Here is a 13,926-nt window from a genome sequence, read left to right as displayed (position 1 = left end):
ATGTCTTTAGATTATTTAATGTTTTCACCCAAGAACAATTTCCCACTATATCCCACCAAGTCTACTTTTTTCTCTCAAATTATTTAAAAAAAAAAAAACTGGGCCAGTCGCAGTGGCTCACACCTGTAAACCTAGCACTTTGGGAGGATCACTAGAGCTTAAGAGTTCAAGACCAGTCTGGGCAACATAGTAAGACCTTGTTTACGCACAAAAAAATAAAAAAATTAGCCAGGTGTGGTGGTGCTCTCCTGTAGTATCAGCTCCTTAGGAGACTGGAGAATTGCTTGAGCCCAGGAGGCTGAGGCTGCAGTGAGCTGAGATCATGCCACTGCACAGCAGGGTAAGATCCTGTCTCACACACACACACACACACACACACACACACGCCACTGCACAGCAGGGTAAGATCCTGTCTCACTCACACACACACACACACACACACAGAGAGAGAGAGAAAGAAAAAACCAGACCACACACGGTGGCTCATGCCTCTAAACCCAACACTTTGGGAGGCTGACGTTGGAAGATCGCTTGAGCCCAGGAGTTTGAGACCAGTCTGTGCAACACAGCAAGACTTCATCTCTACAAAAAGAAAAAAACTATTTTAATTAGCCAGGTGTTTAGCCAGGCATGGTGGCATGCATCTGTAGTCTCAGCTACTTGGGAGACTAAGGTGAGAGGATCGCTTGAGCCCAGGAGTTTGAGACCAGTCTGGGCAACACAGCAAGACTTCATCTCTACAAAAAAAAAAAAAAAAAAACTATTTTAATTAGCCAGGTGTTTAGCCAGGCATGGTGGCATGCATCTGTAGTCTCAGCTACTTGGGAGACTAAGGTGAGAGGATCGCTTGAGCCTGGGAGGCAGAGCCTGCAGTGAGCCAAGATTGTGCCACTGCACTCTAGCCTAGGTGACAGAGTGAGCCCATCCCCCCCAAAAAAATTAGCTGGGCGTGGTGGTGCACAACTGTGGCCGCAGGTGCTTGGGAGGCTGAATTGGGAAAATCCCTTGAGCCCAGGAGTTTGAGGTTGCAGTAAGCTATGAGCATTCCACTATACTCCAGCCTTGCGACAGTGAGACCCTGTAGCTAAAACATTTTTAAAAAAATTTTAAAGGGCTGGGCGCGGTGGCTCACCCCTGTAATCCCAGCACTTTAGGAGGCCGAGGCAGGCGGATCACTTGAGGTCAGGAGTTCAAGGCCAGGCTGGCCAACATGGCAAAACCCCGTCTCTACTAAAACTACAAAAATTAGCCGGACATGGTGGTGCGTGCCTGTAATCCCTGTAAACCCCTGGGAAGCTGAGGCAGGAGAATCCCTTGAACCTAGGAGGCAGAGGCTGCAGTAAGCCAAGATCACACCACTTCACTCCAGCCTGGGTGACAGAGCAAGACTGTGTCAAGGCCAGGTGCGGTGGCTCATGCTTGTAATCCCAGCACTTTGGGAGGCCGAGGCGGGCAGATCACGAGGTCAGGAGATCGAGACCACGGTGAAACCCCGTCTCTACTAAAAAAACAAAACAAAACAAAACAAAACAACAAAAAAAAAAACAAGACTCTGTGCCAAAAAAAAAAAACATTTTTTTTAAGGTCTCCAAAGATCTAGTTTGCTGCAAAGTAGACTCAATCTTTTTCCAGTTATTTATACTAATTCCTAAGATGTTTACTTACCAGACCTCTTCAAAATTCTATGTAGCTTTCTTCTAAAACAAAGTGAAGTCCTCAGTCTAATTATCTTAGAGAAAAAATAACCAGGCTTTTACAAACTACTCCACCACTGATACTACCAATCTCTGTTTTGAAGCCTTCACTGATCTGCTGTCTGCCTTTTATTTCCTGAACAGATACTGTGCACAGGCCTATACAGGTAATAGCTAATGTCAATATACATGGACACTCCTTTAACTGTCTGAATCAGTGTTATGTTTACTTATCTGATAAAACTTCAAAAAAACTGGTAAAATATCAGGTCATAACCAATCCACCTTGTTTTTTTGAGACAGGGTCACGCTATGTTGCCTAAGCTGGTCTCAAGCGATCCTACTCCTTCAGCTTCCCAAGTAGCTGGGACCAGAAACGCGCCACTGTGTGCTCCCCCTTGTTTTTAATAATGCTAAATAATTCCAAAAAATAAACTATCACTTTTCAAATACCTCTAACATGTTAGACACTATGCTACACACATATTTAATTTTTATTCTCACTCCTAAAGAGGATTAAGTATAACTATCCTCACCTTGGAGACGAGCCAATTCATTAAGAGGTTATGTGCTTTGCCCATGGCCATATAGGAAAGTGCAATGAGTTGATTCCAGAGTATGAGTTCTTAAACTAAGACATATATTATTTTCCTAGCTACAATTAAATGTGTCTGCTAATAACTACCTGGGAAAATCTAGCATCAAATTTTCTAATACTAATATCTCCAAACATTTAAAATGATAAAAGAAAATAACCATCCAATAAGGGAACTCTGTTATATGGTAGCATACTTTATAATTTTCTGATGGCCTTATCATGAAGCACTTCTACTCCAGAATGATTCTTGCACTGGCGTAACAGATGGGCCTCTAAAATTTTCAGACCAAATTATCTTGTTCAAAACTGAACTTGCTCATTTAAGATGATTCAAGTCTTGTGTTATTTAAAAAAAAAAAAAAAAAAGTGACCCCACTAACACCTACACCTCTGTAGCTATTTGGGGAAGAATTAAAAACCAAGCTATTAAATGTTCACAGTGAATTATTTTGGGGCCACTTCTCTCCCATTTAAAGCAGACTGCTTGTATTTTAATGTCAGCTCATAATACTGGTATTTGAAGTACTTGAATCTTATAAAACTGCATGCTGTACAGACCTCCTGAACTGAAAATGACCAAAATCAGATTCCTACTCAGCCAAAAACCTGCAGTCATCTTTCACCCTTTCTTCCTTCAATCCACCATCTAATTGGTCACCAATCCCTATACAATCCATCTGCCAAACTCTTAAATTTGTTCTCACTAATCCAGTTGCCCTGAAGTTTCTATCTCAATCAACACTTGTCTGTTTCTATTCTCTCCTTCCTCCAGTTCTTCTCTCTGCCAGGGTGTCAAAGTGATCTTGATCAACAGAAATCCAGATGTGTCAAACTTTCCTTACGGGTCTTTAATAATCCTTCTTAAATGTGAGGTAGAGTCCACACTCTTTCACATGGCCTACAAAAGCCATCATAGGTTATAAAAAGCTCCTCTTTACTTTCTTAACATTATTCTCTGAGCTTTCCAAATGTATCCTGTACTCCATTAATATTGACATACTTGCAACTGCTAACAAAACACACTCATTCAATCACTCAGTAAATATCTACTGAGGACCTAAGGATCAGGCCCTATTCTGTATCTGCTTGCTTTTGTAGGAATATAGCAGTATATAAGACCAGCTCTTGTGGTGCTTACTTTAAAGAGACAAGACAATAAAACAAACAAAACCCCCCAAAAAGCAGTATTTCAGAGAGTGCAACCTTTTTTTTTTTTAGATGGAGTTTTGCTCTGTTGCCTAGGCTGGAATGCAGTGGCGCAATCTTGGCTCACTGCAACCTCTGCCTCGTGGGTTCAAGCAATTCTCCTGCCTCAGCCTCCCGAGTAGCTGGGACTATAGGCAAGCGCTATCACACCCAGCTAATTTTTTTACTTTTCATAGAGACAGGGTTTCACCATGTTAGCCAGGCTGGTCTCAAACTCCTGGCCTCAAGTGATCCACCGGCCTCGGCCTCCCAAAGTGCTGGGATAACAAGCGTGAGCCACCATGCCCAGCCATCATAGCATAAGCTTTGTAAAGTCAGTAAAACATTATTGATATAAAAAGTGTAACGGGGTAAATTTAAATCAGGGAGACAGACTTCAATGGATTTAACACTTGAACTGAGAGCTGAATGGTATGAAGCAAACACCCATTCAGAAGATCTAGGGACAGAAAAGTTTCAAGCAGATGACAAACAAGTGCAAAAGCCCTAAGGCAAGGATGTACTTGGAGGGTTCCACAAATAGAAGGCTAGCATGAATGTAATGGGCCAAATGTTAGGTAGTACTCTGTTGGAGAGCTGGGTTGGGATTATGTAAGAACTTGCAAGCCTAAGGGTTAAGGAGCCGAGTTTTAGTTAAAGCCAATTAGAAGCTATGAAGGGTTCAAACTAGGAAGTGGTATGATATAATTATGATTTAAAGATACAATTCTCAAGCCAAGTGCGGTAGCTCATGCCTGTAATTCCAGCACTTCAGGAAGCTGAGGCCAGAGGATTGCTTGAGCCCTGGAGTTAAAGACCAGCCTGGACAAGATGGTCAGACCTCATCTCCACAAAAAAATAAAAACATTAGCTGGTGTGGTAGTGCACGCCTATAGTCCTAGATACTCAGCAAGCTGAGGTGGGAGGATTCCTTGAGCCCAGGAGTTCAAGTATGCAGTAAGCTGTGATTGCACCACTGCACTCCAGCTGTAATTGTGCCACTGCACTCCAGCCTGGACAAGAGAGCAAGACTTTGTCTCTAAAAAAAATTAAAAAAAAAAAAAATGTATGTAATTCTCAGGATAGGTGCAATGCAGAAGCTCACACTTACAATCCCAACACTTTGGGAGGCCAAAGCAGAAAAATCACTTGAAGCTAGGAGTTCAAGACCAGCCTGGGCAACAGAGCAACACCATGTCTCTACAAAAAATTTAAGAATTAGCCAGGCAAGGCGGTATACATCTGTAGTCCTAGCCACTTGAGAGGCTGAGGTGGGGGATCGCTGGAGCCCAGGAGTTCAAGGTTGCAGTGAGCTATGATTGTGCCACTGCACTCCAGCTTGGGTGACAGAGCAAGACCTGTCTCTAAAAATATATATGATCGGGTGTAGTGGCCCATGTCTGTAATCCCAGCACTTGGGAGGCTGAGGTGGGCGATCACTTGAGCCCAGGAGTTTGAGACCAGCCTGGGCAACGTGGTGAATCCCCAGCTATACTAAAAGTACAAAAAATTATCTGGGCATGGTGGCACACTTGTAGTCCCAGCTATTCGGGAGGCTAAGGTGGGAGAATCACTGGAGCCCAGGAATTCAAGGCTGCAGTGAGCCGTGATCCAGCCACTGTACTCTAGCCCAGGTGACAGCGATATCCTGTCTCAAAAATTAATTAAAAATATATATACACGCACACATCTACATATATAATTCAGCCTAATATGTACAAACATTGTAAAGGAGCAAGAGAGAAAAAGCAGAATGATTAATTAAGAGGCTACTGCAGTGGTCAAACCACTGTCTTTGGTAGTTTGGATCAGAGTACTGACCAGCAAAAGATGAAAAGAAATAGCAAGCTATAGACACACTGTAGAGGGAGAGCCACAAGGAGTTCCTGATGGATGGACATGCTTCCAAATCTGTCTGCCTAGAAAATTCCTAAGTATCCTTTAAACCACAATTTAAATCTCACCTCTGCATAAAACTGTCTCCAATCTGTCCAGCCCAATTAGTTGTTAAATCATCTATATTCCCAGAGAACCCTGAATATGCGCCTAATCTACCATTTACCACTCTATGTTTTACCCACATACATCCTTACTAGCCCCCAAGGGGAAGAGTAAGCAAGAGCCAAGTCTCATTTATCTGTATAACTCCTCCAGTGGCCATCTCATACTGTCCCTACCAACAGGCTTCCAAAAAGCTCAATAAGTGTTTGCAATACTTATCAAATAGAGATTTAATATTCAGACAGCTACCAAAAATTTGTTAAGAATCTAGTAACTTTTCTAAAACTCCTCTTCATTCAGATCGTCAGAAGAAAAGATAAGACTTTCCTACTTCTGATCTAATTTTTATTCTTACCACACCTTCTTAACATTAAAATAAACCTCAAATCCTTCTGGAAAAGGGAGATAAATAAAACCATATAATTGGTGTAATTTGACTAACACATCAAATAGTATGAATAACTACCTTATTGAAGGCAGCATAGTTTGCTGAAATGTTTGTGCAAACACTGGCAATAACCTTTTCAAGTATATGGGTGCCATTTCCGGATCTCCTTTGGGCTCATTACATTCTTCTTCATCTTTGTTTGTATCTTTCTTTTTCTTATCATCTCCTTTATTAACTGGACACATCCAATCACCTACAGACAAATATTTTTTAAAGAAATACTTTTTTGGAAACTTTTGCTTTCAAGGAAAAAAACCTTAAGATATATCCAACTTCAAATAATAATTATCTCTAATTAACAAATAAACTGAAATTAGAACATTGTTTCAATGATGCTTATAAGAATACTAAAGAGCATTAGTAACTTCAATGAGCTCAATAACAAATTAAGAAGATAATTTTGGATACTTCGTTCCAAAAATTATTTCACAGAGCTTCTGGATTCATCAACCCTCTGAAAACTTAAAACTTTGGTCAGCCGGACGCAGTGGCTCATGCCTATAATCCCAGCACTTTGGGAGGCTGAGGCGGGCGGATCACGAGGTCAGGAGATCGAGACCATCTGGCTAACACGGTGAAACCCCGTCTCTACTAAAAATACAAAAAAAATTAGCCGGGCGCGGTGGCGGGTGCCTGTAGTCCCAGCTACTCGGGAGGCTGAGGCAGAAGAATGGCGTGAACCCAGGAGGCGGAGCTTGCAGTGAGCCGAGATAGCGCCATTGTACTCCAGCCTGGGTGACAGAGCAAGACTCCGCCTAAAAAAAATTTTTTTTTGGTCAAACTACCCTATCTAAACAATACCAAAGTATTCTTTATCTGACATTCCCATATTCCTTGAACTTTAGATTTTGGTCATTCTGGTATCAGGCAGTCACAATCTCAAAGAACATAGAAAATTAAGCTGTTAAAGGTTTATTAAATGTAAGGATATACATATATAATTATTTGACCTCATAGGGATAGTTCATTTATATAATGTTAATGTGTCTACAGAAAGCTATGGAAGTGAAAGCTGAAAAATAACAGTAGATGGCTTCAAAGGAAAGAATGTAGCACTCACCTGGAGACTGAAGAATAGCTACTACTTCACTATGGCCCCTTTCTCGAGCTTTATCTAATGGAGTCTTCCCATCTTCATCTCTCAGATCTGGATTTGCACCATGCCGTAACAGAGTCTAGAGAAGAAAAGCATTTAACTTGAATATAACAATACTTTATTTCTTTGACATCCAACTATGTAAACTAAAGATTTTCCAGAATTACTTAATCAAGCAGGTGGAAATCTGTATCTCTGCCTTTGCACTTAGTACCTTAAAAGCAGCCTATTCTGTAATCCCAGCACTTTAGGAGGCCGAAGCGGGTGGGTCACCTGAGGACAGAAGTTCAAGACCAGCCTGACCAACATGGAGAAACCCCGTCTCTACTAAAAATACAAAATTAGCCGGGTGTAGTGGTGCATGCCTGTAATCCCAGCTACTTGGCAGGCTGAGGCAGGAGAATCACTTGAACCCAGGGGGCAGAGGTTACAGTGAGCAAGATCGCTTGAACCATTGCACTCCAGCCTAGGCAACAAGAGCGAAACTCCAGCTCAAAAAACAAAAAAAGCAGCCTATCGTATCTTGAAAAACTTATGAATTAATTGTACTTGGTTATTTATCATCATCTCAAATTAAGTATGTTCCATCTTAACATGTCACTTTCTCCATCAAACTCTGCCTCCCAATTTCTTTAAGAGAGGTACTGTTTAATTTATGACCTGGCAACCAACAACATCGCCTCCTATATACTGCCAATTACCAAGTTAAGTCAAATTAAATTTTAGACCAAAAAGTCAACCAGGTGTGGTGGCTCACGCCTATAATCCCAGCACTTTGGGAGGCTACACCGGAGGATCACTGGAGGCCAAGAGTTCAAGATCTGCCTAGGCAACATGGTGAGATCTCATCTCTACAAATAATACATAAATAATAAAATAAAAATAAAAATTAGCCAGTATGGTGGCACACGCCTGTAGTTCTAGTGACTCTGGAGGCTGAGGCATGAGGATCGCTTGAGCCCAGGAATTCAAGGTTACATGAGCTATGATTGTACCACTGCACTCCAGCCTGTGAGACAGAGCAAGACCCTATTTCAAAAATAAAAAGTCATCAATATATCCACCTCTATACCCACTAACACCTTAAACCTTTCATAATTTCATATCCAGACTACCTAATCACAATGGCGCAATAAAAACTTTTTTGCTAACAGCTGACTTTAAAAGTACTTGAAAGGGAAACTCTAAAACCTTCTTTGCTCACTCAGTATTAGTCACCCTTAGAAGCATCATTCTCTCTAAAAACTAACCAATTTAAACAAATAGAATTCAGGCTTGAAGAGACCATCCTTCTCAGGCTAGAAAGCTACTAACCTGTTATTGAAAATTTTGTTGTAGTGTAAAGATGACAATAATAGCAGCTACCATTTGGGCACCTACAATATGCTGATTACTACAGTAAATCTATACAATATTTTTTTCTAATTCTCACAATAGTCTTGCTAAGAATACATACTTATTTTACAGATAAACTTAATAAATTGTCCAAGGTCATATAGCCTTTTTCGTGCATAAGCTGAGACTTGAATCCAGGTGTGCACAACTTCAGAGTGGACTAACCTCGTACTATACCAAATAACTTCACGACTGGCAGATTATAGACACCTAGTTCATATATTTGATGTAAACCTTTTCATTTAACCTCTTTGGACCTCAATTTCTCTAACTGTAAAAATAACTCCCCAAAGTCCTTTGCTAGTCTGAGTCTAGTGATTCTTCTACAAACAGAATATTTGGCTAGGTGCAGTGGCTCATGCCTATAATCCCAGCACTTTGGGAGGACAATGCAGGTGGATCACTTGAGGCTAGAAGTTTGAGACCAGCCTGGCCAACATGGCAAAACCCTGTCTCTACTAAAAGTACAAAAACTAGCCAAGCATGATGGCACACGCCTATAATCCCAGCCACTTGGGAGGCTGAAGCATGAGATGGTTTGAACACAGGAATTCAAGGCTGCAGTGAATTGCTACTGTGTCACTGCACTCCAGCCTGGGCAACAGAGCAAAACCCTGTCTCAAAAAAAAAAAAAAAAAAAAAAGGAATATTTTATTGATGAATACAAACAAGAGAAAATATAGGCAAAGTTATTCATTGCCAAGAGTAATAAATTGGAAACAATCACATGTTCAACACTAGGTGACTAGTTGAATAAACTTGTAGTACAGGATATGCATACAGATATAAAAAAGTTCTCTACATGCTAACAGGGAGAGAGCTCTAATTTATATTATTAAGTAAAAAAACAAAGTACAGGTGAGTGTATAAGAAAAGGAGGGAACACACACATACATATATATTTGTTTTTATTGAATCTGTATTAGGAAACACTAAAAAGAAAAAACGAATTAAAAACACTTATAGTGAGTAAGGGGGAATGAAGTGGATGGAGATGGCATGGAAATAAAAGGTTTTATATCACTCTAATTTTTAAACCACGTAAATGTTAAAAATTAGTAATTTTAAAACCTAGACTTTACCTTTGCTACTTGAGGTCTTCCAAAACATGCAGCATAATGTAATGATGATGACCTTTGACCTCTATTAACATCTGCACCTCTCTCACAAAGAAATTCTACCTGTAAAATGATAACGAATCATAAAGCTGCTTTTTATTAATATTTCTATCCTTAATTTAAATAGTAGCTTTTATTTATTAGCTTACCATTTCCTGAGTTCCAAAAGCAGAGGCCCAGTTTAATAGAGTCTGACCTACATCATCCATAAAATTTACTTCAAAGGCTGAAATTTTGAAGGAAAAAAAAAAGAAACGTATTTTTAAAGCCAATAAAATATAAACTTTTCTAAAGACTGAACCATTTTAAGATTGTCATTAGTCATCATCTAAATAAAGAGCCAAGAGAGTATTTTAAATATTTAGGTCAACTATAAAGCAGTACATAATCAGCAAACTTGAGATCAGCTAAGAAAAAGTATTTAAGTCCAGGCACAGTGGCTCACACCTGTAATCCCAGCACTCTGGGAGGCCGAGGTGGGAGGAGGTCAGGAGTTCGAGACCAGCATGGCCAACATGGTGAAACCCCGTCCCTACTAAAAACACAAAAATTAGGCGCGTGTGGTGGCACATGCCTGTAATCCCAGCTACTCCAAAGGCTGAGACAGGAGAATCACTCAAACCCAGGAGGCAGAGGATGCAGTGAGCCGAGACTGTACCACTGCACTCCAGCCTGCACAACAAAGTGAGACTCTGTCTCCCCACAAAAAAAAGAAAAAAATATTTGAAAATGTTTAAGCCACTGGAGATTCACAAGGCTTTAAGTCTTAAAAATAAACATGAAATTAAGAAAGGAAAACACTAAATACACAACTAAATAAGGTAGTAGTTGCTAAAAGAGGCTAATCCACATCTATAATCCAAAGAACACAGAACAAATCTGATGACCCAGAAGCATCTTTCAGGAATTATATTTGCTCATCACCTCACACAGCAGTCAAAAAAAATCTGCATTATTATAATTCATTCACATCAGTTTCTATCAATCTTGAGAAAACCTTAGAATTTATAAATCTCCTTCAGGTAATAAAACAGAAATTTAAAACTTTATAGAAGTTTTACTCATTCAACAAGCATTTATTCAGGTTTCACCATGAACCAAGCTGATAATTATACAATTATACACAGGGAGAGTGGAGAATATTAAAGGGGTGCCACTTTGTTATCTGGATTTCTAAGAGTACTGTCCGAAAACTAGAAACTGCCTATATGATTATCTCACAACTTTCTTTTTATATTTAAAAAAATATTTTCTGACCTCCTGTGTCAATTGCATCTATAAGTGCATCGGTATCTTTACTTCGAATACAATCTATAAGCTGCCGATGTGAGCGCTCCCCAGAACTATCTAATCTCCGGAGTCCTGGGATTCTGCCTGTAGATCCAGCACTAGACTTTGGCAAAGCTTTTCGTCCTTCAAATAATAGCACCAAGAGAAGGTCAACCAAACGCATAGTATCAAGCACACATCTTTCATCACCCTGCAATGCACTTTCAATTGAATCTGGAAGCTCCGACCTCAGGAGATCCTAGAAAGAGAATGGGAAGAAGGAAGTTTAATATATTAGCATTATACAAAAACACTTTTTCTGAAGATTAAAAAGCAAAGATTCAAAAACATTCTTACATGTGTTACTACCGGAGAGCCTCTGCAAAGTGTTGAGAGCAGACTTACAATTGTTGACACCTGATTACTCAATTTGGAATCTGCAGTGGTGGATGGAGCTCCTGTGGTGCTGCGACCTGGTTTGCATGCTGATGATGGTCCTGATACAGTACCACCAGCAGCAGCCATTCGAGATAACAGCTCCTCAGTTAATCCATGCTTGGCTAATGGAGCTGGGTCAACACCACGACGGGTAAATCGGTCAGCCAGTGATGCAAAGCATCGCAGAGCTCCATCTGAAACCTAACGATGTGAAGAAAATGCCCACAGATAAAATTCACCTAAAAAGTGTTAGTAATGATCATTTCAATACTGACACTATAAGAAAGGCAACTGCAGCAAAGTGACTGAGCGTGTGATCTGCCTAGATTTGAATCATGGCTCCATACACTGCTAACTGTGTAATCCGAGGAAGTTACTTAAACTGCTTAAGGCCTCAGTTCCCTCATTTGTAAAATGGGGATATTAATGGTACCTATATCTCATTGTGTTAGCTTAAATGAGGTAACACATATAAAGAATCTAGATGGATAGTAAAAGCTCAAAAATATTAACTATTATTATGTGTACCTTTGTCACGATAATCTATGGTATCAACTGAAAATAACATCTGAACAATAAAAAAGCATTAAAAGTCAAGTTTTACTTTCTAAAGTATGCTAATTCAATAAGGATTTACAGATAAGATTATAAATACTGTCTTATGCCTGGCACGGTGGCTCACGCCTGTAATCCCAGCACTTTGGGAGGCTGAGGTGGGCAGATCACAAGGTCAGGAGTTCAAGAATAGCCTGGCCAATATGGTGAAACCCCATCTCTACTAAAAATACAAAAATTAGCCAGGCATGGTGGTGGGCGCCTGTCGTACCAGCTACTCGGGCGGCTGAGGCAGGACAATCGCTTGAACCTGGGAGGCAGAGGTTCCAGTGAGCCAAGATCATGCCACTGCACTCCACTCTGGGTGACAGAGCAAGACTGCGTCTCAAAAAAAATAATAAAAATAAAAAATACTGTCTTATTTACTTTAAATGAGATCTACCTTAAGTCAACAAAATCAGGTCAACAAAATTGCACCAAGTCAGCGAAATTACACTCAGTACAAGTACAGCTGTAAAAATACTTTTATGATATTTAAATTTTAAGAATAAACATATATCACATTTATAATCTTAAAAGTTTCATTCCCAAAATGGAGATTACCACATGGAGAGATAAAATTAGAGAAAGAGGACGGAATTACCTTGATTTCATCAAGTGAAAAGTACAAATTACAGTCTATCATAATTATAAATAGGGGACACTAAAAAAGTCACTTTCTGAAAATGGAAAGTATATAACAGCAACTTATTTACCTGATGATCTTCATGTTTTAATAAACTAGACAGAGATTCTACACAAATTTCTAAAGAAGAATCTTGAGGCTCCATTTTGCCACAGAGTCTTGATACCACAGCCATGGCAGAGTGCAAGGTGTCTTTATGAACTAGATGTCCACTGTCACGAATGAAGGTAAGCACACAATTCAAACCACCAGCCTCAAAGACTGCTCCTGACTCACGAGTACATATCAGTTCTAATACCTATAATAGTAAAACAAATGTAAAGAAAGAATGCAAGCCTGATTTTCAAGAATCACAGAAACAATGCGCTCTCCAAATTTATTAGTGCCACATTAAAAACAGAAAAGTGAAATGAATGAAATTAATTTTAATAATATATTTTAGATGGGTGTGGTAGCTCACACCTGTGATCCCAGCACTTTGGGAGGCCAAGGTGGGCAGTTTGCTTGAGCCCAGAAGTTCAGGACTAACCTGGGCAACATGGCAAAACCTGATGTCTACAAAACATACAAAAATTAGCCAGGTATAGTAGTGGCATGTGCTATAGTCCCAGCTACTCAGGAGGTTGAGGTGAGAGGATCACTTGAGCCCAGGAGGTCAAGGCTGCAGTGAGCCATGATCGCCCATTGCACTCCCATCCTGGGCAAGAGAGTGAGACTCTGTCTCAAAAAATAATAATAATAGCCAGGCGTGGTGGCTCATGCCTGTAATCCCAGCACTTTGGGAGGCCAAGGCAGGGGGATCACAAGGTCAGGAGTTCAAGAGCAGCCTGGCCAACATAGTGAAACTCCATCTCTACAAAACAAATTAGCTGGGCGTGGTGGTGGGCACCTGTAGTCCCAGCTACTTGGGAGACTGAGGCTGGAGAACCGCTTGAACTGGGAGGTGGAGGTTGTAGTGAGTCGACATCGTGCCACTGTACCCCAGCCTGGGAGACACAGCAACTGTCTCAAAATAATAATAATAATAATAATATTCCTGGCACCAACCTATCCCATATAGGGTTGCTATGAAGATTAAATGAGTTAATACCTTAAAGTGCTTAGAATAATGCCTAGCACTGGTGGGTGGTGTTTGTTGTTGTGGTGATTGTTACTATTATAATACAAAATGATGTGGGTAAGAACAGGGATAACCTATCTCTAAGTGACTACTAGGAGCTGAAGTGCACTGAAGCAGCACAGAACATAGCAATCACCTACAGTTTTCCTTCTAAGATAAGATTTCTTTTTGCAAGCCCTATGGAACCTCCTTTGGTGCCACAAGGGTTGTGATTTCCACTGTTCTCAACTACTCTCAATAAAGTAAGACTGAAGATAGGAAGAATTTTTTTTTTTAGAATTTTTTTTTTTTAGTAAATATATTTTTCAGTCTCTAAGTGATGTT

General features: G+C 40.1%; 1 protein-coding gene across 20 annotated transcripts in view; it reads right to left on the bottom strand.

Annotated features, from left to right (window-relative positions):
• The window catches only part of HECTD1 (HECT domain E3 ubiquitin protein ligase 1), a 108,926-nt gene that overhangs the window by 62,569 nt on the left and 32,431 nt on the right, over window positions 1-13,926 (bottom strand). For all 20 annotated transcript variants that reach the window (XM_055291575.2, XM_063645870.1, XM_055291576.2 and 17 more), the window contains 7 exons: window positions 12,553-12,780; window positions 11,162-11,443; window positions 10,793-11,063; window positions 9,685-9,761; window positions 9,500-9,598; window positions 6,987-7,101; window positions 5,945-6,119 (listed from right to left, as the gene is read on the bottom strand). In XM_055291575.2, the coding sequence (XP_055147550.1) occupies window positions 5,945-6,119; window positions 6,987-7,101; window positions 9,500-9,598; window positions 9,685-9,761; window positions 10,793-11,063; window positions 11,162-11,443; window positions 12,553-12,780 (1,247 nt within the window). The remainder of the gene's footprint in view (window positions 1-5,944; window positions 6,120-6,986; window positions 7,102-9,499; window positions 9,599-9,684; window positions 9,762-10,792; window positions 11,064-11,161; window positions 11,444-12,552; window positions 12,781-13,926) is intronic.

This window comes from Symphalangus syndactylus, chromosome 9 (genome assembly GCF_028878055.3).
Source record: "Symphalangus syndactylus isolate Jambi chromosome 9, NHGRI_mSymSyn1-v2.1_pri, whole genome shotgun sequence".
Lineage (NCBI taxonomy): Eukaryota > Metazoa > Chordata > Mammalia > Primates > Hylobatidae > Symphalangus > Symphalangus syndactylus.
The sequence above is the reverse complement of the archived record's forward strand: the minus strand, read 5'-3'. Positions and strand labels throughout refer to the sequence as shown.